General features: G+C 51.4%; 8 protein-coding genes across 8 annotated transcripts; 3 read left to right on the plus strand and 5 right to left on the minus strand.

The window, feature by feature from the left end:
• Positions 1-762: 762 nt before the first annotated feature.
• HO133_003601 (uncharacterized protein) lies at positions 763-1,458 on the plus strand (the record flags this gene model as incomplete). The annotated part of the gene is made up of 1 exon (XM_037294523.1): positions 763-1,458. The coding sequence occupies one exon, from the start codon at positions 763-765 to the stop codon at positions 1,456-1,458; it is 696 nt and encodes a 231-aa protein (XP_037149211.1).
• A 3,008-nt stretch (positions 1,459-4,466) lies between these two features.
• On the minus strand, positions 4,467-5,801 carry HO133_003602 (uncharacterized protein; the record flags this gene model as incomplete). The annotated part of the gene is made up of 2 exons (XM_037294524.1): positions 4,467-5,115; positions 5,212-5,801. The coding sequence occupies 2 exons, from the start codon at positions 5,799-5,801 to the stop codon at positions 4,467-4,469; spliced, it is 1,239 nt and encodes a 412-aa protein (XP_037149212.1).
• A 1,914-nt stretch (positions 5,802-7,715) lies between these two features.
• Positions 7,716-8,890, plus strand: HO133_003603 (uncharacterized protein; the record flags this gene model as incomplete). Its single annotated transcript, XM_037294525.1, has 3 exons — positions 7,716-7,964; positions 8,303-8,510; positions 8,604-8,890. The coding sequence occupies 3 exons, from the start codon at positions 7,716-7,718 to the stop codon at positions 8,888-8,890; spliced, it is 744 nt and encodes a 247-aa protein (XP_037149213.1).
• Positions 8,891-10,325: 1,435 nt separating this feature from the next.
• Positions 10,326-11,177, minus strand: HO133_003604 (uncharacterized protein; the record flags this gene model as incomplete). Its single annotated transcript, XM_037294526.1, has 3 exons — positions 10,326-10,848; positions 10,903-10,926; positions 10,990-11,177. 3 exons carry the CDS (start codon positions 11,175-11,177, stop codon positions 10,326-10,328), a joined length of 735 nt encoding a protein of 244 aa, XP_037149214.1.
• Positions 11,178-11,389: 212 nt separating this feature from the next.
• On the minus strand, positions 11,390-12,476 carry HO133_003605 (uncharacterized protein; the record flags this gene model as incomplete). The annotated part of the gene is made up of 2 exons (XM_037294527.1): positions 11,390-12,210; positions 12,263-12,476. The coding sequence occupies 2 exons, from the start codon at positions 12,474-12,476 to the stop codon at positions 11,390-11,392; spliced, it is 1,035 nt and encodes a 344-aa protein (XP_037149215.1).
• A 349-nt stretch (positions 12,477-12,825) lies between these two features.
• On the plus strand, positions 12,826-15,135 carry HO133_003606 (uncharacterized protein; the record flags this gene model as incomplete). Its single annotated transcript, XM_037294528.1, has 5 exons — positions 12,826-12,896; positions 12,958-13,115; positions 13,180-14,448; positions 14,510-14,764; positions 15,026-15,135. The coding sequence occupies 5 exons, from the start codon at positions 12,826-12,828 to the stop codon at positions 15,133-15,135; spliced, it is 1,863 nt and encodes a 620-aa protein (XP_037149216.1).
• A 503-nt stretch (positions 15,136-15,638) lies between these two features.
• Positions 15,639-16,877, minus strand: HO133_003607 (uncharacterized protein; the record flags this gene model as incomplete). Its single annotated transcript, XM_037294529.1, has 1 exon — positions 15,639-16,877. The coding sequence occupies one exon, from the start codon at positions 16,875-16,877 to the stop codon at positions 15,639-15,641; it is 1,239 nt and encodes a 412-aa protein (XP_037149217.1).
• A 6,224-nt stretch (positions 16,878-23,101) lies between these two features.
• HO133_003608 (uncharacterized protein) lies at positions 23,102-24,618 on the minus strand (the record flags this gene model as incomplete). Its single annotated transcript, XM_037294530.1, has 5 exons — positions 23,102-23,430; positions 23,548-23,990; positions 24,043-24,166; positions 24,237-24,378; positions 24,442-24,618. The coding sequence occupies 5 exons, from the start codon at positions 24,616-24,618 to the stop codon at positions 23,102-23,104; spliced, it is 1,215 nt and encodes a 404-aa protein (XP_037149218.1).
• Between the last annotated feature and the right edge of the window lie 1,432 nt (positions 24,619-26,050).

Consider the following 26,050-nt stretch of genomic DNA (forward strand, 5'->3'; position numbering starts at 1 on the left):
GCGTGACGATGAGAAGATTAGCGAATGATAACTTGGCTGTACAGGACACTGCGAGTAATTGAAATGTGTACAACCATCGGAAGTAGCCCAGAATTGTTTGATTTAAGTGAAGTAGGCGTCGTGCCGCAACGGGACACAACGATTGGGGGTGTGTTTCTTAATGCAAAACTGGCGAAACATAGCACCATTTGTAAATTTTGCTTCCACCACTTGGAACCTCAGAAACCGCACGGGTCTCACACATACAGCTCCTCTTGAGGGTTCAAAATATATGATCAAGTGGAATGTAGATTTCGAAGAAGGGAATGTGAAAGACAAGGACTCCGCCGGAAGTACGTTCGCGGATGGGCCGTAATATAGTAGGCTTGGAAAGCTATATTGCATGTTGACGTTGGAAGAGTTGGAAGAGGTGGGAAAGCCTGCGAAGCATGTTAATCTTCAACTTGTTTTGATCAGGCGAAGACGGCTGGTAGAGACTGGAAGGAAAGTATAGGTAAGCTGTCAGTCAGACGTGATGGCAGTCTGAGGCGCTACTCTTAGTAGGTTTATAGCCTATGAATCCAAGTCCATTGTAACGAGGATCAGAAGGCAATATCTTATACTGAATCCTTCATGTTTGATCTGTGTTGCTTCATTTTCTTAGCGTCCCACCAAGCAAGACTACTGTCGATCTCCCGCCACTAAGGATCTTCTCGATGAGGATGCCTACAATTTCTGACACCTCGAGATTCGAGGCACGACAACTCGTGCACTGCGCCTCTCATGACCTCTAATGTTCCGAAAGGGAACATCAGACAATACGAAGAGATCCATGTTCACCAAGTCTATGAAGAAATAGCTTCACACTTCTCTTCAACTCGCTACAAGCCGTGGCCAATCGTCGAGCGCTTCCTCAAAGATCTTGCCCCAGGCTCAGTTGGTCTCGACATTGGCTGTGGGAACGGCAAATATTTAGCTGTTAACCCAAACGTCTTCATCGTGGCCTCTGATCGATCTGTCAACCTGGTCAAGATTGCGAGCAAGCATCAGCCTCATAGCTATCTGCTTGCGGATAACCTGACTTTGCCACATCCGCTTGGATTATTCGACTTCGCAATATCAATTGCCGTGGTCCATCACCTGTCCACACCTCAGCGTCGGATTCAAGCAGTGGCTGCTGTTCTCGAATTGCTTCGACGATCTACAGGAGCAGAGATTGGGGGAAGAGCGTTGATATACGTGTGGGCACTCGAACAGAAGCACAGCCGCCGAGGCTGGGACGAAGGTGATGATCAAGATGTCCTGGTACCCTGGGTGATGAAGCAGGGGCCCGAAGAGGGCAAGACTTTCAATCGCTACTATCACCTGTACCGCCAGGGAGAGCTTGAACATGACATTGTCGAAGCTGGAGGCGTGGTTTTGGAGTCTGGGTATGAAAAGGACAACTGGTGGGCGATTGCTGCACCCAAGCCGCCATGAAACGGCACAGGCAGCTTTAAGGTCTCACAGTCGATTTCACGGGATGGATCTTCCGGACGATCTGGGTGCTCAAATCACCATTCTTTCTTATCCTTTTGAACTGCACTGGTGTCTCCGTGCCTGTCTACTGTTGTATAGTTATCAAGAGTCATTTGCCGCAGCCATCAGTGCGCAGATCACACCTGCATTGGGATCGACGCAAGCGGTTAGGCTGAATTCCAAAAGCAGATCCGATCAGTTCCGGCATAGCAGGACTCCAAAAGGGGTCTTTCAATTTTCCAACGGCCAACCACGCTCATCTTGAGTAAGGCCTAAATCCCTCCAAATTCAAAACAGCATGTCGTTCATCAGAGGATAGAAGCAGCCGCATGCAGCATGCAACAATGGAAATTCCTGCTTCGTATACCACCACAATGCCTGGCAAATGGCAAAGAAGCGGAACTCACCTGCATACGATTGCAGAATGCTCGACGGCCGGCCCGCTTCCATGCATAATCGATGGGCAGTCGATAGTAAATTACGCTTTCGCTGATTGGAGACACTCTCACACGGCATTCGGGTCCATGCGTGTGGGAGTTGGGAATGACAACCAGTTAACACTGAGGAGCTTGACGCCCCACTGCCGTGGCAAGACCTCCTGCAACCACGTCTGGAGCATGGCCTGTCTGCCTACGAATATCCCGGGCGAATGTGCTAATACAGAACCAGGCGACCAAGGTACCAAGGTCCCGGGCTCATCTTTTCTACAGCACGTCGTCATCTCGCATACGGCATCGGCCGCAATTCCACTCCTCCATTGTCGGAGATGGGAGGGGGTTTCGAGGTTAAAGGACTGTTCATGCGACTGAGCGACTCATTCCTGCAGGGCAGGAGTTCTTCTGCATTTGCTTGACAGCATGGTCTGCGCCTCAGGCGAACCAACCCGGTTGTTGGTTCAATAACGATTTCCCCTCAATTCGCCTCTTCTGCGAGATTCGTGGGGCCCTGCATGGTGCAGACAATACTCTAACATTATTCCAAATACTTCTGTGGTGCATTGGTTCATGCAAACAAAACCGAGTTCTTGCTCCACTCTTGCCTGCTGCTCTATGCGCCTGATCCCATTGGACCACGACATCCGATACAAGCCAGCTGATCACCTTTAGCCCGTCCAACCACATCCAGTCCCTCAGTTTGGAAATCGGATGTAAAGAGTGTCTTGCGTTAGCCTCTGCAAACTCCAGATAAGGCATATTGTGGGGAGTCAATGTATCATGTATCACGTACCATGCACGTCATTGTCCTCCGACTGCAGATCCAGATAAGGCAGCATCCTTCGCTCGTGCCTCGGAACATTGTGCTCCACGGATGATCTTTTCGGTCTGCAAATCAGGGTTCCTGAGGTTGGCCCTGGTTCTTTGAATTGATCTACAGATCCCTACCATTTCGGGTGTGTAGTCTTTCCGAACTGCAGGGATAAACGGGGTGCGGTTTCGAGCACGCTATCCAGCCGAAGTGGTAGCAACAAGGTGGCGCTGCGTTTGAACCGTGACAGGTAGCCTTAGCGTGATCCCGAGCTCCAACGTCTTGCGGCCGTCGGCAGCTCATTTCCCTTCCCCACCACTCATCTCCGACCTGCAACCCCAGGGCCGCTTTCTCGAAGACTTTGAGACAATGGGTTGTTGTGCATCCAAGAATAGCTCCTGCGAATACCCCCGGAATCCCTCGTGTCGGCCGGGGGTTGCCGCTGCAGCACGCACACCCTTGACTTCGAGCACTGGGCGGCTTCATGCTTGACGAGTGCTGCCTGGACTCGAGCCAATCCCAGAGGCTTCCACGCACCTAGTGACCGTCCGCGCTCAACGGCCGAAGAGATCCACGTCCTGTCGCTCTCACGATCACCTGCCAACCATTTCCGAAACAACGGGATGACATGCATTAGCTACACCCAGGCGAACACTTCCGAGATCTCAGCCTTGCTGAGAGAACCGGATGGCGCTAAGACGACCAATGACGGCTCGCCTTGCAGACAACCCTGAGGTCAAGATTGCACACGACGCATCCCCGCCCGTTTTCAAAATGGATCATAGACAACGGCTTTCAAATGTCTTGCATTTCCCAAGAAGTCCTTTGCCCCTTGCCCATCAAATTGCCGGCAACGGGGTGGCATCTGACAAATACGCCCAACATCAACGTCAATCCCGATTGCCAAAGCTCGGAGCCGTTCACCCAATCAATCACCCGCGGTTCTTGGCGCCCATCGTACCCAGAGCCGCATCCCCCATAATCACCACCCGAGTTCCCAAATGCCGACAAATTTGAAACGACAAGCCACACTGTGCATTAGCTCCAGCAGGCGACCCATTTCTCATGCACGTCATCCCTTGCCGTACACGAGGTGGCGCCGCCTTGTGAAAAAATTTCGACAACCAGCCGTGCTCGTGGTCCAAGTTTCGAGGCTTACGTGATCTTAATGATCCCTTGCCGTGAAGGACAGAAATGAGACACGGCCTCCACTTCAATTTTAGAAGCGCTCGATTCGTCCTAGCGTTTTTCTTTTTTCTTTTCTTTTCTTCTTTTCTTTTTTTGCTCAGGCAGGGCACTCTCAGGGCTGTGTGGGTCGCTGGCAAAGTAAAGTGGAGATGCTGCGGATTGGGAGGATCAACGTATGGGACAAGGAGAGGGAGGTCACAAAGCCATCTATCTGCAGAAGAAACGGGCCCCGTGTGTGCGAAGTGATTGTCCCATCTATTGTAGAGTGTATGGTGTGTTGCCAAGGGGGTGGGGAGGTATCTAGTATACAAATGCCAATGCATGCCATGCCGTTGCCTCTGCGAAAACTCCCCGAAAACAGAACAAAACAAAACAAAAATGATATGCCGAAATGCACGCTTCGTGTGTTTCCTTTTTGTGTACCACACCGCACCGTTTTGTAAAAGTGTCGATTCCCCACCCACGCCAATGCCTCCGTAGAATATCCATCTCCGCCCCCGTAGACGCGTCAATCCCCCAGCCAACCCGGCCAACCATCAACGACTGCGACGGCTGGCCCCCGACCCTCCGGATCCGCCGGACCCCCTCCTGTCATGCTCGTGCTTGACGCGCCGGCCGGGCTCCTCCAGCTTGACGCGCCTGCCCGCCTCGGAGGAAGCGGCGAGGTCGGCGGCGATGGTGCGGTCGAGCTCCGCGACGCCGGGCAACCGGGTCGCGCTGCCCAGCCTGCGCCGCCGCACGCGGGGGCCCTCCTGCCGGCGCTCGTCGTCGTCGTCGTTGTCGTCGTCGTCTTGCTCTTCCTCCTCCTCGTAGCCGGGGAAGCCGTGTCCGGTGCCGATGGCGGGGAGGCTCATGGGGGACGGGATGCCGGCGTAGGGGGGGCCGTGGCCGCCCTGGGCGTTGCCGTTGCCGTTGACGCTGTGGAAGGCGGGAGAGGTGATGGTGGTGATGTCGCGGCCTTCGAAGACGCGGGTGGAGCCACGCATGCGGTCGCGCTGGGCGACTCTGCCGGCACTGGGCGCCGGAGCGGAAGCCGGCTCGGGGCGGCTGGTGGCCATGGGGAAAGGGAGTACGTGGGCACGGCGACACATGTCGGCTTCGCCGAGGGCCCAATGCATAGCTTCACATGCGCGCCAGGGCACGCCGAGCTCGGTTGCGATGGGGTTCCAGAGATCGGACTTGAGTCTGCGAGGAAGATTAGCTGCTTGGTTCGCACGTTTGCGGGTACGGCGAATTTGGTCTTGCCGTTGGTAGAGTTTGGAGAAGAGAGAAGGATCATACCGATCGTAGACTCTCGCCAGCTTGTTGCGTTGCTCCTCGTCCCAGTCGGCTCGCTTTTCGAGGTAGTTTTGGTAGTGCAGTCTGCAGCTGATGGCGCTGCGGCCTGGTATCTCAACGCTGATGTCGTCCCATTTCATGCCACGGCCACGGAGTACGATGATTTTTGCATCTTCGGCTGGCGTCCATTTGCCTCTGTTCTTTCTGGAGGAGTCTGAAGAGTGGCTGCCGCTCGGTGGGGGACGCTTGGCAGATGCTGCAGCTGGATTCAGGCCTGGATTCTGCTGGAACACTGCTTGAGCTGTGTTGGAAAGCGGCGGTGGCGGCTGTGGCGGGAGCTGCTGAGAGCCGTGGGCTGGCTGTCGACCGAAGGGATTTGGTGGAGCCGTACCGGCTGAGTAATGAGACAGAGAGCAGGAAGCTGAGGAAGACGGCCTATGCGAATATTGGGTATGAGGGGAGGTAAAGCTGCTTGATCGTGAGAAGGCAGAGGGTTGTGTCGTCCTGGATCGGGGAGAGGGACTCTCCTCGATGAGATCTCTGATATCCAGCTTGGCGACCGGACTGAGGAGAGGGTTTTGGCAATCGCACATCTGGACGATGGGCTCAGAAGCTTGTTGCAGGATGAAGATGACGCAAGATGGTGAGGCTGTGGTGGTTTTATGAATCAAGCAGAGGGTGTGAAGCCTGGAAAAACTTGAAATGATCGATGTAGTATTATGGTCCCTCCGATGAGATTAGAGTCGGAGATGATCGACCAAGGGGGGATGTATCATTTTAACCATCAAGTGTTACCAATTCCCAGATCATTCAACGTGTCCGATGTGCGCAATCGGCTTGCCATGATGGAGCTTAGACGCGAGTGGGAAGAGCCAATAGGGTTGGTTATAGCGGACCCGCGTCTAGCATTGGGCGGACGTCAATGAAACATCACTCATCGCCTTCAAATCTGAGTGAATGCAGAGATCCGAAGAAGCATCAAGAGCAATGTGCGCGATGTACTTAAACGAGAGCAGGGATGTGTCAAGCAGGTAGCCAGGCCCCACGTTACGAGATCTATCCCCCCGCCCCCCCCCCCTTCTCTCTCTCCCTCTCCCTCTCTCTCGGGGATATTCATCCGGCTATCGTAGCTGCATAGCCTCCTGTTCGCATAACGCCCAAAGGGAAAAGTAAGGTAGCTGCCGGACTTTAGTGCAGCTGGGCTGTAGAAAGTTCGACGCTATGAGAGGAAAAGCGACAGGACGAAGCCTCTGACCTATGTTTGGAAGAGAAAATAGCAAGTGGATTTTTGGCGCGGGGGATGATAGGAGAGACAGGAGGAAGGCGGCGAATGATCTGTCAGCGGAGAGTGATTGGTGGAGGAGGCATGAAACATGCAGATGTCATTCTTAGCATTCTTAGCATTCTTAGGCCCAGCCAAGAATGTCACCAGTCAGCGAAGGGAGAACGAACGGTGATCTGCAGCGTTAGAGTGAGGCTTAGAATTCTTTAAAATGACGCCGTCCGAAACCTTTGGAGCCCGAATGAACCGTCTAGTCTGTCTAGTAGAGGTCGTCGCGACGCTGATGTGTTTCTGCAGGGTTTGCCTCCCATCTTGCCGATTGGCGGTGAGGGCAAGCATCATCACCGATTAGGAGAAGCTCGGTCAAGCTCGCTTGAAGTGAGGCAATTCGAGAATATGATACCCCGTAGCACTGCAATCTCCACTGGCAGCTATGCAACTGACATGTCGCCTTCGAAACAACAAACGTTGGAGTGCTGCCCAAGGCCATTCAGCTCATATTTTGGCTCTGCAGGGCGTGCAAGCCCTAAGTTGGGCCGACTTCAGGCGGTGAGACAATAGGCTATGGATGTTAGTACAGGGTTCGTCAGGTAGTGTGTAGGATAGTGGCAAGCAGTCGCAAGACAGACTTTGCGATTGTTTGCAGGAAAGGTTGGTCTGATGTGCTGGCCCGTACCGCTCTTGGCGTCCAGGTTGGCACATTTCATCCACGACGCGCGCAGTGCAAGAAGCCGAAGATGGGGATGGATCAATTGTGATACAGCTGTATCACCAGGATATCCAAGTCAGATATATGGGAAAAGGAGGTGAGTTTCCAGCTTCAAAATGTTACTCATTCTCAAAAGGCATGTGCATATTCTGCAGCAGAAGAAAAGTCGGTGGGAAGGAATTGATCCTGGTTCAGACTTCAAAGAAAAGCGCGCGAAGGAGCGGTCAGGAACTGTCACTAATGCATGCACCTGATGCAACTGGTTCAAAAGGCTAATGCAATATGCATCTGGCATGCAGATCTTGCGAGATGATTAGACTGTGACGCTGTGAACGTTTTGATGTTTGCTACGCCTGCTACGGTATTCCCTCTCTGACAGCGTTAAATCGTCGGTCCTCATCTAACCGGGAAAACACCAGACCAGTCTAAACAAACCGTCAGGCTCGCCCTAACGTACGAACAAGCTACCTCACCTACGTCAATTCCACCGGACTAGGACCTGCAATGCCTCAATCCATGGCCACCGCACGCGATATACCCGTCCTCATCACATCCAGCGCCTCTTCTTCAGAGCGCCGCATCACCCCGTCTTGGACAATTGCACATCTCAAAACCAAGCTAGAGCCTGTAACCGGCATTGCACCCTCGTCCCAAAAGCTTACCCTGCGGCTGCCGGACCAGCAGCGAGAGATTCCGATTGAAGCTGAGGATGAGGACGGTGTTGAGGTCGGCAGGTGGCCCTTGGTCCCCTATGCCGAGATAAAGGTACAAGCGGCATCCTTTCTTCATCATTGCGGTCATTCGTTACTCGACGCAAAGCCAATTACTTTGGCACGAAAGAAATGCAGATTGAGCTGTCATAACTGCACGTCCCTGCATGTATCATTCTGCCGGACTCCCGGACTCTGTTCAGCTTCAATTCCCTCCCTTCACTGTGGCACCTGTTGCATCCGCCATGCGTATTATGATATTCTGCAATCGAGCCGTGAGGCTGTTTCGCCTTGACGGGGCGGCCCTCGCGATTGGCCTTCTGAATTTCAACAACTGCCTCTTTCGATCAGCTTCTCCTACCACAGGACCTCATCTAACAATCGACTCTCAAGGTCACATCTCTCAACCCGAACCCCATCTCCGCACTACCCCCGCTCTCCTCAGTGCCCAAATATGAGATGCCCGAATCCAAGTACGAGGCCCTCCCCGACACGGTCCGCGCCTACAAGAAGGACCACCGAATCGGCCGCTTCGACCCGGCCGCGCCGGAGATCCAAGAACGGAAGGTCCGAGAGATGTGGAACGAGGTCGAAGAGAGGGGTGAGTTCCCATCGTGGTGTCCAACCTGATTTCTTTCTTCGTGGCTCCTTCACCAGCACCGATCCAAACTTCACCGTCCTGAGCATGACGCAGACATCACGCCCCCCTCGCGCTGCCGCCTCTCCGGCTCGTCCACCAAGCGGGGCACCGTCTCCTTCGTCGGCCCCATCCCCACCCTGCCAGGGCCCCCCGGCGCGCCCTGGATCGGCATCACGCTCGACGAGCCTGTCGGCAAGAACGATGGCAGCGTCCCCTCCGGCGAGCGGTATTTCCAGTGCGGGAAGAACAGGGGTGTCTTCGTCAGAGCGGAGAGGGTGGAGGTGGGAGATTTTCCGGAGTTGGGGCTGGAGGCTGAGGGGAGTGACATGGAGGAGATATGACGAGGGAGGTTTGAGGGGGGGGGGAAGCGGGAAGTTGTACATTATGCCGTATGTTAAGTTCACGTATGTTATGATAGAGATGATGGAAGTCTGAAAGTCATGCCTCTAGCATTAACCTTGTCTAATGTTCTATTCTACGATATGATTCTCAATACGGCATCCACAAAGGCTTCCTCTTCTTCCAAGGAGCTGTAGGCTCAACTCCGACGCAACGTCTTGGATCTCCGTACTGCTTGACCATTTTCGAATGATGTTCCCGTGCTGAAGCTCACCACCAACTCTCTCCTTATTTTACCATCAATTGCCACAACTCAATGATGTTCTCATGCTCAATGAGAGCATAATGCCACGTCGGGATAGTCCTCGTCCCCTCCCGTTTCCTCTCGTTGCTGCTTCAGACCAAAGTTGCTCGCCGAAGGCGTGCTCCACATGCTGCCGACAGTCGTCAGCGTTCACATGGCCAAGAGTAGAGCAAGGATGTGAGCGGTGAAATTCTACAAGCAAGATTAAGGTTGTCACCAAAGGGTCACGATATTGGGTGACGGATTGGCTCACATTGCCGCTCGGGATCTGAGGAGGTAGACGCAATCTCAGGGTTTCTTTGAGTTGTCGGGTCCACACGACGGTGGAGTGGGCATCGCACTCTCGGAGTCGTGTCTGGATCATCCGATTCCACTAAAGATACCGTACCGCCGAGGCTATACGCGAAGACCTGCCGATAGCCAGCTCGTCTAAGAAACCTCCCGCATGGTTAAATTTCGAGCTTCGGCGACTTTCCAACCATAGTACCTGAGATGGAGTGTGAAAGTGAAGCTGATGTCGTGCATGGCATTGTGGTGCTATCGCTACGCTGCTCCGGGACCCGCTTCAAGAACGCCGTCCTTCTCGGCCGCGCGGAAGTTCAATGGCTGAAATCTTCTCAACGCGATGAAACGTCGTTCCCACAATATAGGCAAACACTGGAGCAACGCTTTGGCCTCTGCCAACAGCTTCTCCTTCTCCTCCCCTTTCAAGATTGTCACCATCTTGTCTACGGCCCCATTCGTAGCTCGATACAAAGATAGAAGAAATTCGACTTGGGGTTGGTCTGACCGTTACAGGTATGTTTGGCACAGTCTTTCCGGTCTTGAACTATGTGCCAGCATAGAGTTCGACAGCGGGCGGCCATTTGATCTCTTCTTATTGGCAGCGCTCTCGTTCAGGTCATCCTCAGCATCTCTCTTTCTTCCCAAAGATGGAGTGATACCTATGTCCGTTGCTATGGCGTCTTCGAGCTTTTACCGCTTACTTTTGGCTTGTTGAATGAGAACGGCTTGAAGATGCGAGCTTGGGAAGCTGCTGCCTTTAAACTATTGTCGCAACTCGACCCCGGACGTGGAGTCAAAGTCGACCACTGCTGGAATTGCAGATGCCGGTCTCTATATTTATATTCTGGTTAGAAGGGAGGATTCACTTTTCGCGCTGGGTCTCCAAACAGAGTTCGCATGGCTGGGGTCGAATACATAGCTAGCGAGTCCATCACGGTAGCATTCGAAGAAGTGGGCGAGTGCGAGCAGGGAAGGCGGACGTTTCTGATGAATCTGCCGTAGGAACCTTCATCAAAGCACTTCCCCGGAAGTTGGAAGTCGGGCGAGTTCCAATAATGCGTCTTCTGGAGCTGAGCTGCAGAAGCGGCGACAAGCTGCTTGTCAATGCCACAACGTCCTGCGATGCCGAAGAGGTATTTGAGACCAGGGTTGACTGGCAAGTCGAGACTGTAGTAGAGGCGAATGGCCGTGCGATAGAGGGAGTTGTTGCTGTTGAAGGCGTACCAATCAATGTCGACCTTTATTTCAGCTGTAATGGCTGGTCTCGGCCTCTCGTCCGCGGCTGAAAGCCAGGTTATGACTGCTGTTGTAGAAGCTGGGGCGGACTGAAAGCTTGCCTTGAGATTCGAAGCCAAAGTACGGCTGGTGATGCTGGTATCGTGATTGAATCAAGCTCATACTCTCATCTGCAAGTAGCATACTCACGTACTTTCCTTTGATCGTGCATAACTTCGGACTCGAAGTGAGCATCGCAAAAGTCTCTGCCAACACCCAGTCCACTCTCTTCGTTACTTCTTTTGACTGGTCTGACAGTCGTTGGCTGTTTCGCTGCTCTTCTCACTCCTCGCCCACCAGAGGCGTACTGCCTCGAGTTCGACTTGAGAGAAACCGCTGAGTTCGGCAGCCATGACCGAGAACCGGGAGTCGTCGTGGGGCATAATCCACATGTCGACCGGAAGACTCGAGTCCTTCTCTGACATATCGAATTGCCTAAGGTCTTTACTCGCCCATCAGGGGTTCGCTGCTTCAGCTGCGAGTTTATAGCCCTAATTGATGCCGGCAGCGCTCTCGGTAACGCGATCTTGAGGATCCACGGTTACATGTTTATGTACAATGCAGGTTCAGCTGCGTAAAGAACCCAGAGGCGTAGAAGATGAAATGATGGTGTATAAGATATGATTGTTTGATTTTCTCAAAAGACCTCTTCCGCAACAGGCCTGCCAAACCAACTCGTGAGCTCATTAGATTCTTTATCTATTGCACCGTCTGCTGTAGTCGAGAAGAAGTCAGTCACCCGCATGCCTTGCTCGTCATCTTCCACCGGCCAATCGACTTTGGTACCGGTACCCTTGGCTTCGAGCAGATCTTTGGCCGTACTCCAGCTGAATCGGCACTCACTGCCCCAACCAAACACGGGATTCATATGCCCTTTTAGCCATGTTGTGCATCTTGCATCTGACGGGTACCCGGATCCCCAGCCTTCTGCAGCTGCTTGCGGTTCTTCTGGTGCATCAGCGGCAGATGCGTAAGTCTGATAGCAGACTTCGAGCGCAGCATCTCTGGTGACTTTGGCGCATACGGAAGCAGCTGAAACGCAAGGGTAAAGTGAATCAGCTTTCTTAGCGACGGTGATCATTGTTGTTGGAAAGATGCGTTCCAGCTTCTTCTGGTACATCGCAGGATTTCCAATCGTATCGATGTAGATCTCTCGAACATTGATTCCCTTTGCAAAAACATCTTTTATGAGGTCGATGGTTGCGTCCATTGCCTGAGCATTCAGATTGTAGGTTCCCGCGGGCTTGAGCATACCAGAGCCTATGTCGCGGGCTGACATGACCCTTGTTGCCCACCCACAATTTTGATAAAGATCGGTGCCAGGAGTGCAAAGAGCTTTCATAAGTGAGGAGCGAAAAGTTGGAGTGAGGACTTTGGAGTCATCAAAGTGATGTGTCTGGGCGAGAAGTGATCGGTGTTGTATAAGTGGAAGGTAGAATAGACCGTAGACCATAGGACCTTTTAATCGTGGTGAGTGTTGCCATATTGACGAATAATTGAGATAAATTACCGAGTACTGGGCCTCTGCCCGCCTCATCGACACCCAGGATACACTCTGTTGAGAGATTCCGAGATACAACTTCGGAAATCGGGGAATGATGTGTGTAAGATGCTCCAGCGAGAATGGCTTGTCCGTGAATGGAGGGCGCAATGAATACGTCTTTAGCAGGGGTTTCTTGAGGAATGTCCTGTGAAGCCATGTCTTGAGACTCAATTTCTTCCATGTTGGATGCAATGATTGTGAATAACGAATTGAAGCTTTCGAGAAGATCGAATGGAAGGCGCCTCGAGTAAATGCCTTCATCAATCACTGGGAGACGTGTTGATGAAAAGCGCGTAGTACCACTGCCGAAGATTTACCTTTCCTGCGCTTAGCGTGTTAGGCCTTGTTTTGCTTGGCACTCTTCTTCACACCTTCCCAGTCCGCATCACGGACTCGACGCGCATTCCTTCACCCCCGAACTTTTCCATATAAAGCTTTGTGCCGTGTAACACTAATCTGCGTGGGGAAGGACATTCATCTGCATTAAGTTGGCATAGGAGACTGCGCAAACCTCACAGCATCACCAAGCCATGGCTCCAAGAAAAACACCGCGAAAAGAGAGGGGACCTGGAGACTACACAGCGCTTGGCCGTAAGGGAAGGTGGGCAATAGCAAAAGCTTGCAACCTTTTTTCTCACCGATAGCTCACAATCAACGTCTAGGCGAACTGGTGTCGAGCTCAAGGATACCGGTGTTAGAGATGAGAACGGCATGGAGCCCATACCTTCTTTCTCCTCACCAGCCAAGTCGGTGTTCCATCCAAATGGCATATCCCACGACGTTACCGATTCTGCAGATGATAGTATGGACATTGTTGAAAGTAAGCCATATACACTATGAGATGTGGGTCAATATATTCGATTATTAACATCCTATTTTCACAGGTACGATACCGGAGCCTTCCGAACTGGTCAGGAGCACTCGAAACGGCAGGATCAGCCTCCCGCCACGTGCGACTTCCCCCATCAAAACTCATCTCAACTCATCACCTAGAAGGTCCATGCCTCGATCTGTGGGACCAATGTCTTCACCCTCACGGAACCTAAATAATGGAACTCCTACCAGAGCAACGTCACATCCGCCTCCGAACAGGGTCAACAGGCAGTTGGATTTTTCGATGGATAAGCCGCGAATGAGTATAGAGAGGTCGCCGGCTAAGGCTTCAGTGCCTAAGCTAAAACAGCCCAACTTAGCCTCTGCTACTGGCAAGAGCAAGAACAAACGGCCCTTTGATCTAAGTATGGGGAATGACTTCGATGATGGAGACTCGGATGCATTGAATGGCGAAAGCACTACCAACGGCATAATATACGATGAAGACGATGCTATTCTGCCGAATGGGGATGATCACGCTACCGGAGAGTCCACACTAGAACCGGGAATGCCAAGGGAAGACTACACCGAGCAACAACCGCAAGGCTCCGAGCCCGAAGAGAGCCAAATGGCGGAACCAGAAGCCACTGCAGGAGCCAAGGAAGCCAAGGAACCGAAAAGGAAGCCAGGGCGTGCACCCAAAGCCGTGATGGTCGACCCAAATGAGTCTCAGATGTCCCTTTCAATGCCAGCGCCTGCGACACCTCGCCGTGGAAGACCAAAGAAGGCGAGGACTGACATATTCCGAGACGAAGAAGTAGAACAACCTGCTGCCCCTCTTCCTGCCCCTGCCCAAACCAGCAAAGGGAAAGGAAAGAAGCCGACCGAGCGCGACCCCAACGTGCAGATGAAGGCGACCAAGAAAGCGAGCGACAAGCCATCATCTGTGCGTGCTAGGTCAGCGTCCAGGTCAAGATTCAACCCACGTAGCGAAACCCCAGCGAACGACAACGGCGCTCTTCTCACTAGGAGTGGAAGACACTCTATCAAGCCTTTGGCAAGCTGGCGTGGGGAGCGGTTCGTATTCGGTGATAGAACCACTGATTCCTTACCTGGGATCAAAGAGATTGTCCGAGTGGACGAGGTGGTCGAAGAACGGCCAAAGCAAAAATATCGATACAAAAAGAACCAATCACGAGCGAAATCCCATCTGGAAGAGGTTGAAGAAGAGGATGAAGAAAAGGATGATTGGGAACGAGACACAGGTATTATGCATGCAAACGTGATGGATTGGGATCCAAGTACAGGCAAATTCAATGAGGAGAATACCTGGGAGCAAGGTCCGATCCCCCTGTGGAAAACGCTGTCCTTCCTCACCAGCTCATACTAACTCCGAATTAGAGGTCGCATACTCATTCGAAGCTATCGAGATGCGCGACATCAGCGGTGCCGATTTCAAGTTCGCAAAAACCCTTACTCTGGATTTCTTCGGCTCCGGAATGGTCGACCTGCCACCTGGAGGAGCCAAACGCGTCAAGAACTCTAGAAAGATGCAGATGGTTTTTTTCGTTTTCTACGGCCGGGTTGAAGTTAGTATGGGTACGCCGTTGAAGACGTTCAGCATTGGCAAGGGAGGACAGTGGCAAGTCCCTAGAGGTAAGCTATTTCGCTCTCTTTCGCTTTTCATTACTGCTTGCATGTTCCATTCGAAAGCAAAACTAGCGCGGAGGCAGAAGGAGCAACTCTATCCACGATTTGTACGCACCCACACCCACGTTGTGGACGAACTTCAGGCGTTAGTGCGGACCTGTCAACTTGCATTAGCTAAGATCTTGTCTTCTATGGCAAGGGATCTCGTTGCTGCTCTTGCGTTCAATTCTAGAGTCTACTGTGGATGCTGACTGGATGCCTGGATAGGAAACTTCTATTCGATCACCAACCGCTCCCCCACAAAACCTGCTCGCATCTTTTTTGCCCAGGGCTGTGAGGTTCTCGCCAACACTTTGGATGAGAGCGCTATGAGCTAGATGTGGGATGGCGTCGCATCAACAGATAAGGCCTGTGCTGCCAGATGTTGATACCAATGGGGAGGGTTTAGGGTACTTACCGGCGTTCCGGCCACTTGGTTGCATGATGAAGATGACGCTCTTCCCACCCAGCAAAGCGATAATTTGGTTTGGGCGTACATCTTCGGAGGCATTGTGTGCCGCATATGTGTGCAGCATACTGTATTTGTGTATTAGGATCATTATGAGATGCCTGCTCGATGAGATGATTAGTCACTTGCTCGACCTTCGAAGAGTCATGAAGCTCCTGCTTACTGTACTGCTTCGTCCAAAATCCGTTTTGCATTGGATTGCCGTCCTCAGTAGCATACACAGTAAAGCCAACCAAGATTTCACTTTTGACATTGAGATAGACGCTAGATTGCTTCGCTCTGCTCCATGGGTCTGAAATATCGCTGTACTCATACAATAATTCCCTCCCTCCACACCGTCCACCAAAAATACACTTCCAAAACCTCCCCTGCCTACAAAGTAGCAGTAGGGAAATAATACTCCCCCCATAGATAATCATAATCCTCAACCACCACCCCGACCATATCCAACACCGCCTTCCCCTTCAACCCCCCCGCCACCCCTTTCACGACCCCACTCGTCACGTTCTCATAAAAAGCCCCCCGCATCCCCCACCACGCCATCCCCCAACCCCGCCTCTTCAGTTCCTCCCTCTCAACCCCCGATAATCCCCTGATCCCGCCCACGACGCTATCCTTCACGTCAGCCTTGCTCAATTGCCGCGCCGCCATCTCCATGCTTAGCCCTAACAGCCAGGGGCGCCAATCCTTCCTGTTCGCCTGGCAGCGCTGGAGGGCGAGGGCGTAGACCACGGGGCGCAGGATGTAGAGCAGTTCGGCGAGGTGGCCGGGGAGGGAGTGGAGTTTGCGCACGAGGCGGTGGGCGGATTTGATCTCGTCGGCGGTTATGACGCGGGAGGTGAGGAAATCGATTATGCTTTCTCCTCCTCCTCCTACTCCGACGATTCCAGTGGACGAGGAGGAGGGGGGGAGTTGGGGCAGCCGCATACCCGTACGAGGCATTTTCCATTCGCCTCCTTCCGCTCCGTCTAGCTGGGCACCTTCTGCGTATGCGTCGTCGTCTGTGGGCGGAGTATCGACCCTGCGCTCCGTCCGTTCGTCCCCGACGCCCGTAGCGATGACGGGGCGGGAGCCGGAAACGCGCCCCATGCACAGCCGACACACGGCCTTTACGACCTCCAGCACCACTATGACCCGCCACCGGGCTTTCTCCCCCGCGCGCTTGGCCAGCATCTCGAGTAGCAGTTGCGTATACTGTACCGTCCTCAACAGCGCTGTGCACCGCGCGTAGACCCTACTCTTGGCCTCCCAGAATCTTTCGTACCGGCGTTGCGGGGAGAAGGGCGGCGAGGCGAGGAGGTGCGTGTTGTATGCTGTGAGTAATGAGAGGAAAGTTTGCAGCGATTCGGATCTGAGGGGCGTGTCGGCGAAGCGGGTGCCGGGGAGGAGGTAGGTGAGGGAGCGGAGGGCGGATTCGAGAGAGGAGACTTGGGAAGAGTTGTGCTGGACGAAGGATTGGTAGGTGGAGAGCCATTGTGATGGGATGGTGGTGTAGGTGGTGGGGATGCGGAGGCGAGCGGTGAGGGAGGTCGTCGACGTGGAGGGGGAGGAGGAGGGTTTCGGAGGAGCGCCGTCAGGGATGGGGACACTCTTAGGCTGGTCGGTTGTCATGCTGCTGAAGGTCGAGTTCAATGCTTCAAAGTGTTGCGTTGCTGCTATCGTCATCAATGTTGAGCGCAGAAGTTGGAGTCGCGAGCGCGCTGATTTGCCGAGGTACCTCAGCCTAACAATGACAGGGATCGCTTTCGGTAGTTCAGGAACTCTCACTTTGATAGAAGCACAAGGTGACAGGGTTTGCCAAAATTTTTACGACTAGACCAAAAGGTGGTCACTAGTAGTCCATCACTAAACAGTAACTTATACTAAGGTAATTATAGGCTTGCAAGCGTATGACCGCTTGCCCACATATCTCACACCGCAGATCTGTTCAGTAATCAGCAACGCGGTACCTGTTTTGGAAATGGTATGCACTCAATGGTCTCATATCAATGTAGAATGATTGTTCATTGTCATGTTCTATAAAGAAGTATGTAGTAAGGATGGAGGTGACTACCTATCTATGGTGTGAAGCCACGCTAAGGCTATTTGCCACCATAAGGCGTAGTCACAACACCTATTTGGAACTTAGTAGTGTGTAGAAATCCTGGCCTCCTATTGGCTGATTCCAACACTCCCACACAGTCCAAATGGTGGGCTGGAAACACTATTAGTTCCAACACTCCCACACAGTCCGAATTTGGGCTGCTCCCTATCCACTCTTCTTGAGTCCAATTTGGTTTATGAATGTGGCAAACTTGTCATTAGTAAGGGCCTTGGTAAGCCCGTCCGCAGCCATTTCATTTGTGGGAACCCATTCGAATGTGACTGCCCCCGTTTCCACTTGGTCCCGCACGAAATGCCATTGGATATCAATGTGCTTCGTGCGTGAGTGAAAGCGAGGGTCCTTTGTCAATGCTATGGCCCCCTGGTTGTCTGCTTTGATTAGTACTGGTCTGCCAGGTAATCCGAAGCCAATATCTAATTCGCTTAGGAGTCTGGTCAACCAAACAGCTTCCTTTGCTGCCTGAGTCTGAGCCATATACTCAGCCTCACAAGATGACAGTGCAATGGACTGTTGTCGTTTAGACGTCCAACTGACTGCCCCACCGTAGAGTAAGAACACATAGGCTCCAAGGGATCGACGGGTCTCTTGGTCCGAGGCCCAATCAGCATCCGTGTAGCCTTCCAATGCATCAGCCGTCCCATACGTGATGCCATGAGTTAGTGTTCCCTTTAGGTAACGGATGACTCGTTTGACGGCTGCAATGTGTTTCGAATTGGGGTTGTGATTGTATCGAGAAAGAATTGTGACGGCAAAACAGATATCCGGACGAGTCTGAATCATGGGGTACATGATCGATCCCACCATTGATTGGTACTCCTGAATAACTTCTGGTTTGGCCTTGTCGACCAGTTCCTCTTGTAGTTGAGTGCCCACTACCATTGGTGTAGGGGCAGGTGCACAGTTAGTCATGTTGAATCGTGACAGTACCTTCCTTAGGTACGTCGTTTGCGTGATTCGAACGGTTCTCTCCCTCCGATTTCTCTGGATTTCCATACCCAAATAATATGAGCATGGCCCGAGATCGGTCATGGCGAACCGTTTGTGCAGGTCTCGTTTGAGTTCCGATATCAGTTTTGATCCTTTTGGACCATAAATCTGAATATCATCCACATACACGCTAACGATGAGTCGTGTTTTCTCATTAACAAAGAGTGAGTGATCGGATTCGGTTGGTTTGAATCCTTTGGATACAAGGAAGTCCCGTAGGGTGAAGTACCATTCTCGTGGCGACTGCTTTAGGCCATATAGTGCTCTAAGCAGCAGACATACTTTGTTGCCTTTCTTCTCATACCCTTTGGGCTGTTCCACATAGATGGTTTCCTTCAGCAGTGCATTGAGGAATGCGGTAATGACGTCCATTTGCTCACAGTCCAGGTCGTAGTGTGCCATGATTGCAAACAGTACCTTGAATGACATGGACTTGACAACTGAGGCGAAGGTTTGGTCGTAATTGACGCCGTAGATCTGTTCAAAACCTCGAACTACCCAGCGTGCTTTGTAGAGGATGGAGCCATCAAGTTTCTTCTTTATCTTGTAGACCCACCTACCAGTAAGGACTGGCATATCCTTCGTCCTCGGAACAAGCTTCCAAGTGTCCATTGTGGCAAAGGAATTCATTTGCTTGTCCATGGCCTCCTTCCATTGTTTGGCATAGGGGCCAGCCATTGCCTGGTCATAGGTCAATGGCTCGAAATCGTCAATCTCCGCAGTGGCCTGTTGGCATCTCATGTCAGCTATTTGCTGGACAGCAGCAGCGAGGTCGAAGACGGGATCGAAGTCATGATGGTCTGGATCCTCATGACTCAGTGTGGCTTGCCTACAGTATAGGCGTTCCGATTCGAGGGTCTTATCACACTTGGTGTGGGCAATGGCCCTCTGGGCCCACATTTTAGTGTCACTCCATTTATCATTCAGGAGAACTTTCTGGGAAGGCATGGGAGTTCGTTTTGGTCGAGAATTGTATGTCGCATCGGGACATGGATCTGGGTGAGCGATAGGGCTACCTCGAGGTATCTCTTCAACGTCGTCGTCGTTGGATCCTTCTGGGCCCACATCACTATCTCCCACATCTCCGGCTTCTCCGGTTTCTCCGGTATTTCCATTGAAAAGGATATTTCTGATTTTGTCCATGTTGGTAGGGCCCGCGTCGGTGTCGACGACGGCCTCAGGTGTGTGTTGGTGCACTGTAGAGTCACCCCCTGCATCAAATACATCTACCACATCGTCACCAGTGGCCTCGGCTAGCCAATAGCCGGTGTCCGAGACCGCAGTGGTCATCATTCGTGATTCATCAAAATCGACATGGGAGGATCGTTCCACTTGCCGAGTGGCTGGATTCCACACCCGAAAGATATTCGTACCTTCGTAGCCAATCAGGTAGCACTTCTTGCTACGTTCATCGAGCTTCTTACGCTTTTCCTTAGGTATGTGTACCCAGGCAACGCAGCCGATGATCTTCATGTGTCCGAGGTATGGTTGTTCGCCTGTCCATGCCTCGTGTGGTGTCATGCCCTGAAGGCGGGTGGTGGGACTCCTATTCTTTTGATACACTTTGGTATGAAGTAGTTCTGACCACAAATAGCGGGATAACTTCGAGTCAAAAAGCATGGCCCTCACCCCATTCATGACAATCCGGTTTTGTACCTCGCTAAGTCCATTTTGCTCAGGCGTGTAGGGTACGGTAGGCTCCCATATGATTCCGGAGTCCTTGAAGTGTTCTTTGAACTCACTATTGATGAATTCGGTACCATTGTCCAGACGGACTATCTTGACCTTGCAACCGGATTCGTTTTCCACCTGAGTTTTCCAGTCACGGAACAACTTGAAGGTCTCGTCCTTGTGCTTATACGTGAAGCACCAGGTCCGGAGGGTCGCTTGGTCGGTTAGAAGCATGTAGTACTTGGCCCCATTGATGGACGGTACGTTGAAAGGTCCTCCCAAGTCCATGTGGATCTTACCGAGTTTTTCGAGTACCTCGTGTTGTACTCTTCTTGAAACCTTTCGTGTGGATTTGGCCTTGGAACAGGCCTCACATATTGGTCTGACCCGAGGTTTCTGAGTCAGTGTGATGCCCTTGCTCATGTTGACCAGTCTCTTAAGGTCCGCCTCGTTTAGGTGTCCCATTCGACGGTGCCATAGCTCGACAGCTTCCTCGTTGAACATCAGGCTTGTTGTTAAGGCCCTCATGTTCTCCTGAATAAGCACCGAAACCTTGGCTGTAGACTGTGAGATGCTGAGGATGTAGGTATTGTTTACCTTCGGAGCGCTACCAATGAGCTTGCTACCTTGAAGGATATGGCAGTCGTCACCAAGGAAGGTGATTCCAAATCCTTTTCGTGTGGCCTGACTGATCGAAAACAGTCCGCATGTGAGGTCCGGAACATGTAAGACTTCACTGACTTTCACGATGTTGCTGGATCCATCCTGCAATAGCCATTCCATTTCGACTGTACCGCGGCCCTGCGTCCAAACGGTAGTCCCATTGGCTATCATGACACCTGCACGGTATGGCTGGTAGTCGGTGAACTCGTCCTTGTCGAAGAACATGTGGTTAGTACAGCCTGAGTCCATCATCCATTCGTGTGTGGTAGTAGGTTGACTATCCACATGTGCTGCATAGGAGAGAAAGTGAGTTGAGGATTCGTGTGACAATTCGTCAATTATTTCGTCCTCTGGAGAATTGGGTGGAGAGTCAAGGATATTTTCAGCCTCCCGGCTTGCCTCACCACCCAATTTTGGGCTGGCGTCAAGCTGAGGTGTTAACTGATTCCCTGCGTTCTCCCATGGTTCTTGCGATTTAGCCATTTCGACTAAGAGATGATCGAGAGACTCAATTTCGAGCTCTTTGTTCATCACCCCTTCACCTGATTTAGGTGTTGAGCTGTTGGCTGGGTAGCCCCAATACTCTTCGTCTCCCACAGCATCCCCACCATCGATTATGGTGTGGGCCATTGCTGAAATGTGAGTGTGGTTTTGGTCCACGAAATCGTCCGGCCTATTGGTTGTATTGGCCACATTCGCTTTGGGCTTGGAGTTCGAATTGTTATTGCTGTTATTGTTGTTATTGTTGTTTCGAAATCGATCAGGTATCTTTTCGTTATGAAGGGTCCAGCAGCTATACGGCCAATGCCTCTTCTTGCTTCCATTTGGTAGTGGTGGGCACTTTGGACACTCAGGTGCGTCACCTGATCCCTTGTAGTAGGTACTATTCGGGTTGTTTGACGGGGGATTGGAGTTGTAGTTGTTGTTTCCACCGTTGTTTCCACCCCGGCCTTGTCCTGAAGTATTGCCCCCACGTCCTGAATTGTTGTTACCTCTGGAGGCCTTCTTGTCCTCCTGTTCCTTGTGGTATTTCTTCATGGCAACGGCCATGGCTTGTTCCTTGTTGTCTCGCTTGAGGAGACGGTCTTCTTCGTGAAGAAGTGTGACAATTTTGTCAAAGTCTGGCATGTCATCAAGTTGTGTGACAAGACGGTGTACGAAGTCCTTGTACTTTCCGTCCAAATTGTTCAACAACAGGGCAACAAGGATCCATCCATCGATTGGAGCTCCCATACGCTTGAGGTCCTTGGATTTTGTACGTATGTTGGCAATGTAGGTCTCAATCGAGTTGTTGCTGTTGGCCATGGTGGTGTTCCATAGTTCCTGCAACTTCGTGAAGCGAAGTACGAATCCGGAGTCGGTGTAGTCGGTTTGGAGTCTGATCCACCTTATCATGGCTACCTCCTCGTCTTCTATTGCTTCGGCTGGTTTGTCCTCACACATCGAGTAGATGAGTTCCGATGCTTGGTTGTTAAGGTCCTTCCAGGCCTTCACCTCGGCATCGTAAGTCAAAACCTGCTGGTTGGTAGGCCCCGGCACGGTAGTTCTTGTGCGGTGGGTTCCATCAGCTAGTGTATCCGTGACAGTGACTTCCTCTGGTAGGTCGTCTGGAAACAGTGCTGATCCTTGTTCCACTACGTCCCATAGGCCGCAGTACTTCAGGGCACTCTTCATCTTCTTTGACCAAGGCTGGTAGTTTTCCTGCCCTTTGAGCTTTGGAAAATTCCAGATCTGAGTCAATGCAGCTGCGTGCATATTGAACGCCTGCGTAGCCATCTTGTATGGCTACCTGTTGAAGAAAGGATGAAAGAGTGGATAGAAAAATGTATGGTAAGAATGTGGGAATGTTCGTTTAACTCCCACAACACCAAATCATCAAATAGGTGGGTGTTCCTAGTTGACAGTGTAGAGACCACGGTAGCGGAATTCCGGGCTCATAACCTATTGGAAATGGTATGCACTCAATGGTCTCATATCAATGTAGAATGATTGTTCATTGTCATGTTCTATAAAGAAGTATGTAGTAAGGATGGAGGTGACTACCTATCTATGGTGTGAAGCCACGCTAAGGCTATTTGCCACCATAAGGCGTAGTCACAACACCTATTTGGAACTTAGTAGTGTGTAGAAATCCTGGCCTCCTATTGGCTGATTCCAACAACCTGTTTCAACGAGCTGAAGCTACAAAGTTGGAACAAAAGGTAGGGGCCATTGCCGAAGTGCGTGTCTTGGTACTCATGGTGCAGTTGCATCTCTATCCTTGGATTCTACCCTAAACTAGCATCTCATCTCACCTCATCTAATCTTGCATCACACAACAGCTCCCATGCATTCACCGCGTGGCATGCCGTAAACGTGGCTTGCCGTAGGAAGCCGACCAACGTTTCTAGGTCTTCGCACTTCTGCGAACCTATTCCTGGGATTCGGCGCTCTTGAATGCCTCAACGACACCCTCCCCACCTCTTTCCGCAGTCCAAAACCCTCCTAGCTCTAGCCCAACCTCGCTTAAAAGCTTTATCCATTGGCTTTTTGTCCGTTCCAGTCCAGCGTGTAAGAGCATCATTCGGACATCTGTACAGGCGGTGTAGAGTGGCACATTGGTATCGGGAAGGATGAACTCACGGATGATGAGTTTCGAGTAATTTGGGGTCATGGCGTCAGCGATGTGGGAGAGAATGGTGCGGCATATGGCAGTGGGCCAGTCGTGGAGAATCGCTCGGAGGTGATAGACCCGGGCACCTTGATTGATGTTTGCAGTTAGCAATTGGAAAAAGGGAAAGAACATCGGCGTCGATGTCTCGTATTAGGCTCGTTCCCAGGTATGGAGTCCATCCCTCGCGGAATGGGGAGACGCACCTTTGACTGGCTGCGGTTCGAAGAAGTTGTGAACCATGGATTCAAAGCTCGTAGCGCTAATTTCTCGGGTGCCTGCCACCAAATCTTGTAGTATCAACCGTCCTGGTAGACCTTTGTCGCCGTATTGATCACTTAAGCTCTTAAGATCATGACCCTGACCGCCTCCGATGTCGACCATGAAGATCACATTCTCTACGCTCGTACCCTCCACAAGACGTTCCTCTACGGGATAGTAGTCGAGCCAGCTCGCTTTTCCGACTCGGCGTCCAGCCATATACAATTCAAAACAGCGGAGTGTAGCTGGATTTTCTTTCATCCATTCGAAGAAGGAAGCACCGAACGCGTAATCGAAAGCAGATTGCGACGCATCAACTGGGTTTTGGAATGCATGCTTGTCCAAGCATGGTATCAATTTTATAATGGCAGGAATCTCGACATCAAAACTAGCGTGGACTATCAACAGTGCTGTCAGACATTTTCAGGGGAAAGGCTCACTGGAACCTGACACCAGCCGTGTACCCCGGTTGCAATATAACCTCGTTCAAGGGGTTGGACATATAGCGTTCTGGCCCAACCTCGACGCAGATGCCCATGGCTGTTAGTACTCTCATAAGGCGTGCTGTTCATTTTACGCAATTAGAGCGGCTCGATGCGTACAGTATATGCAAAGCGAGGGAGCGGATGCACACCAATCAACCTTGGATCACCGTGAGACCTCCCAGCTAGTTGCGCGAGACTGATCCCTATCTCAGGGATCGGCGAATTTGCTGTAGAAATGATCTCGGGCAAGCCCAGTTCAACAGCTACCCTTAGTGCGGCATTCTGCAACGGCTGATATTGATGTCGTCAGGGTTTTGCTATCAAGAACCGACCAAGCTTGAGATAATGGCTTACCTGGGCATATATTCGTAGTAGAGAGTCTTGCGGAGCCTCGACTGCGTCTCTTAAATTCGTGATTTTCATCAATAGACCAGGTCGTGCAGCCGCATTGCTGGCATCATTACTCTCGATTGCAGATCTGATCTCCTCCACCAGAGCGAGTAGCCGTAGAGTTTTGGGACAAGTAGCCATGCTGCGCTAACAGATTCAGGGCTGGAACAGCGAAGGTAGATGAATTAAATAGATGTAGATTGTTAGTCTGGTCATTTGTTGGGTGAGGTTTGGGAAGCCCAACTAGCGTTGAAAATGATCATGTCTAACACTCGCATTCTCGTGGGGCTTGCGGCCATTGGTTTTAGCCTCCAGAGGCACGTCACTCAAAGTAAACCCTTCCCTCGGCAGAGATTCAGGCAGATCCAATCTGTGTTGACCATATGCAAAGCCATGAAATGCCTTTCAGTGAAAGCAGTGAGAGCAGACGCCAGACATATTTTTTTTATGCCAAATAATAAGTCGCAGTAGCCACAAGCAAAAAATCCGTTAAGTCATAGATTCTTCATAGGGCAGGGCTGTGCTGCTCCAATCAATATGGGTCATTGTCATGTTCCCGCAAGTCATTGAATTCAGTCAATTCCAAGCGCTCTAAAGTTTTAGCATCTTTTTTTTGGAGTACGCTAACCTTCAGTGCCCAGGTCTGGCCATGTCGTTGGGGCAAACGACCTTCAACCCTAAGCTCCTTCATTACTGGTGGACGACGTCAGCCTAACACATTGTGCGAACACTGTTAAGCTGTGTTTACTGCCTGCAGTACACAGACTCGCTTTGGGGTCTCCGCGAAGTGCTGAACACATACGCTTCGGATACAGAGATACTTGAATCGAGGCCCACACACGGCATTGGACATTCAACTTGACGGTCTCAGGTATTTTGACGTACTGCCATGGATTTTCTATAGGCCGAAGCGGAGTCGGTGGTTAGCATTCTCCCGATACTGCGAACTTGGTGAGGTGGCGGTGAGGGGACTGGTAGGACACTCTCGGAGCCACACTGTCTGCAAGCACTGTGTTATGCTGATCCCAGCGATCTTTCAGTCGTAGGATTTTTGCTGACAAACAGTCCTCGATTTTTGGGAAGAAATTGCCTCCCTAAGTGCGGCAAGAGACGTAAGATTTTAAATGTCGGCTCAGCCGACGATGTAAATATTATGTTTGGTTAGTTGTCGGGACCTTTACTTTATATCATTGGCCTCACTGCTACGGAGCATGCTGGAACGACACTGTGTTGTATTGCCAGCGGCTGGCCCGGAACATTGTCTCGACCGAGTACAGCAGCCTTACCCCTGATTGCATAATCCTTGAGAAAGAAAAAAAAATTCCCCCGTTCTGGCACACCCCAAAATCAAAAATCAAAAATTTCAATTTTTCTGTATAGGTTCACAACCACAATTAATTATAGTCTAAGAATTATAAAATATATACTTTATACATCTAAGTATTTATTATTAAAGTATCTAAAAAATTTAACTTATATAACGTAAGTAAAATGATAAAATGTTGATTTGACATTGCCGAGGGTACGCTGAAAAATCATCTGAATAAATGCCAAGATTTTTTTTTCTTTACCT

This window comes from Letharia lupina (genome assembly GCF_014066315.1).
Source record: "Letharia lupina isolate WasteWater1 chromosome Unknown contig_18, whole genome shotgun sequence".
Lineage (NCBI taxonomy): Eukaryota > Fungi > Ascomycota > Lecanoromycetes > Lecanorales > Parmeliaceae > Letharia > Letharia lupina.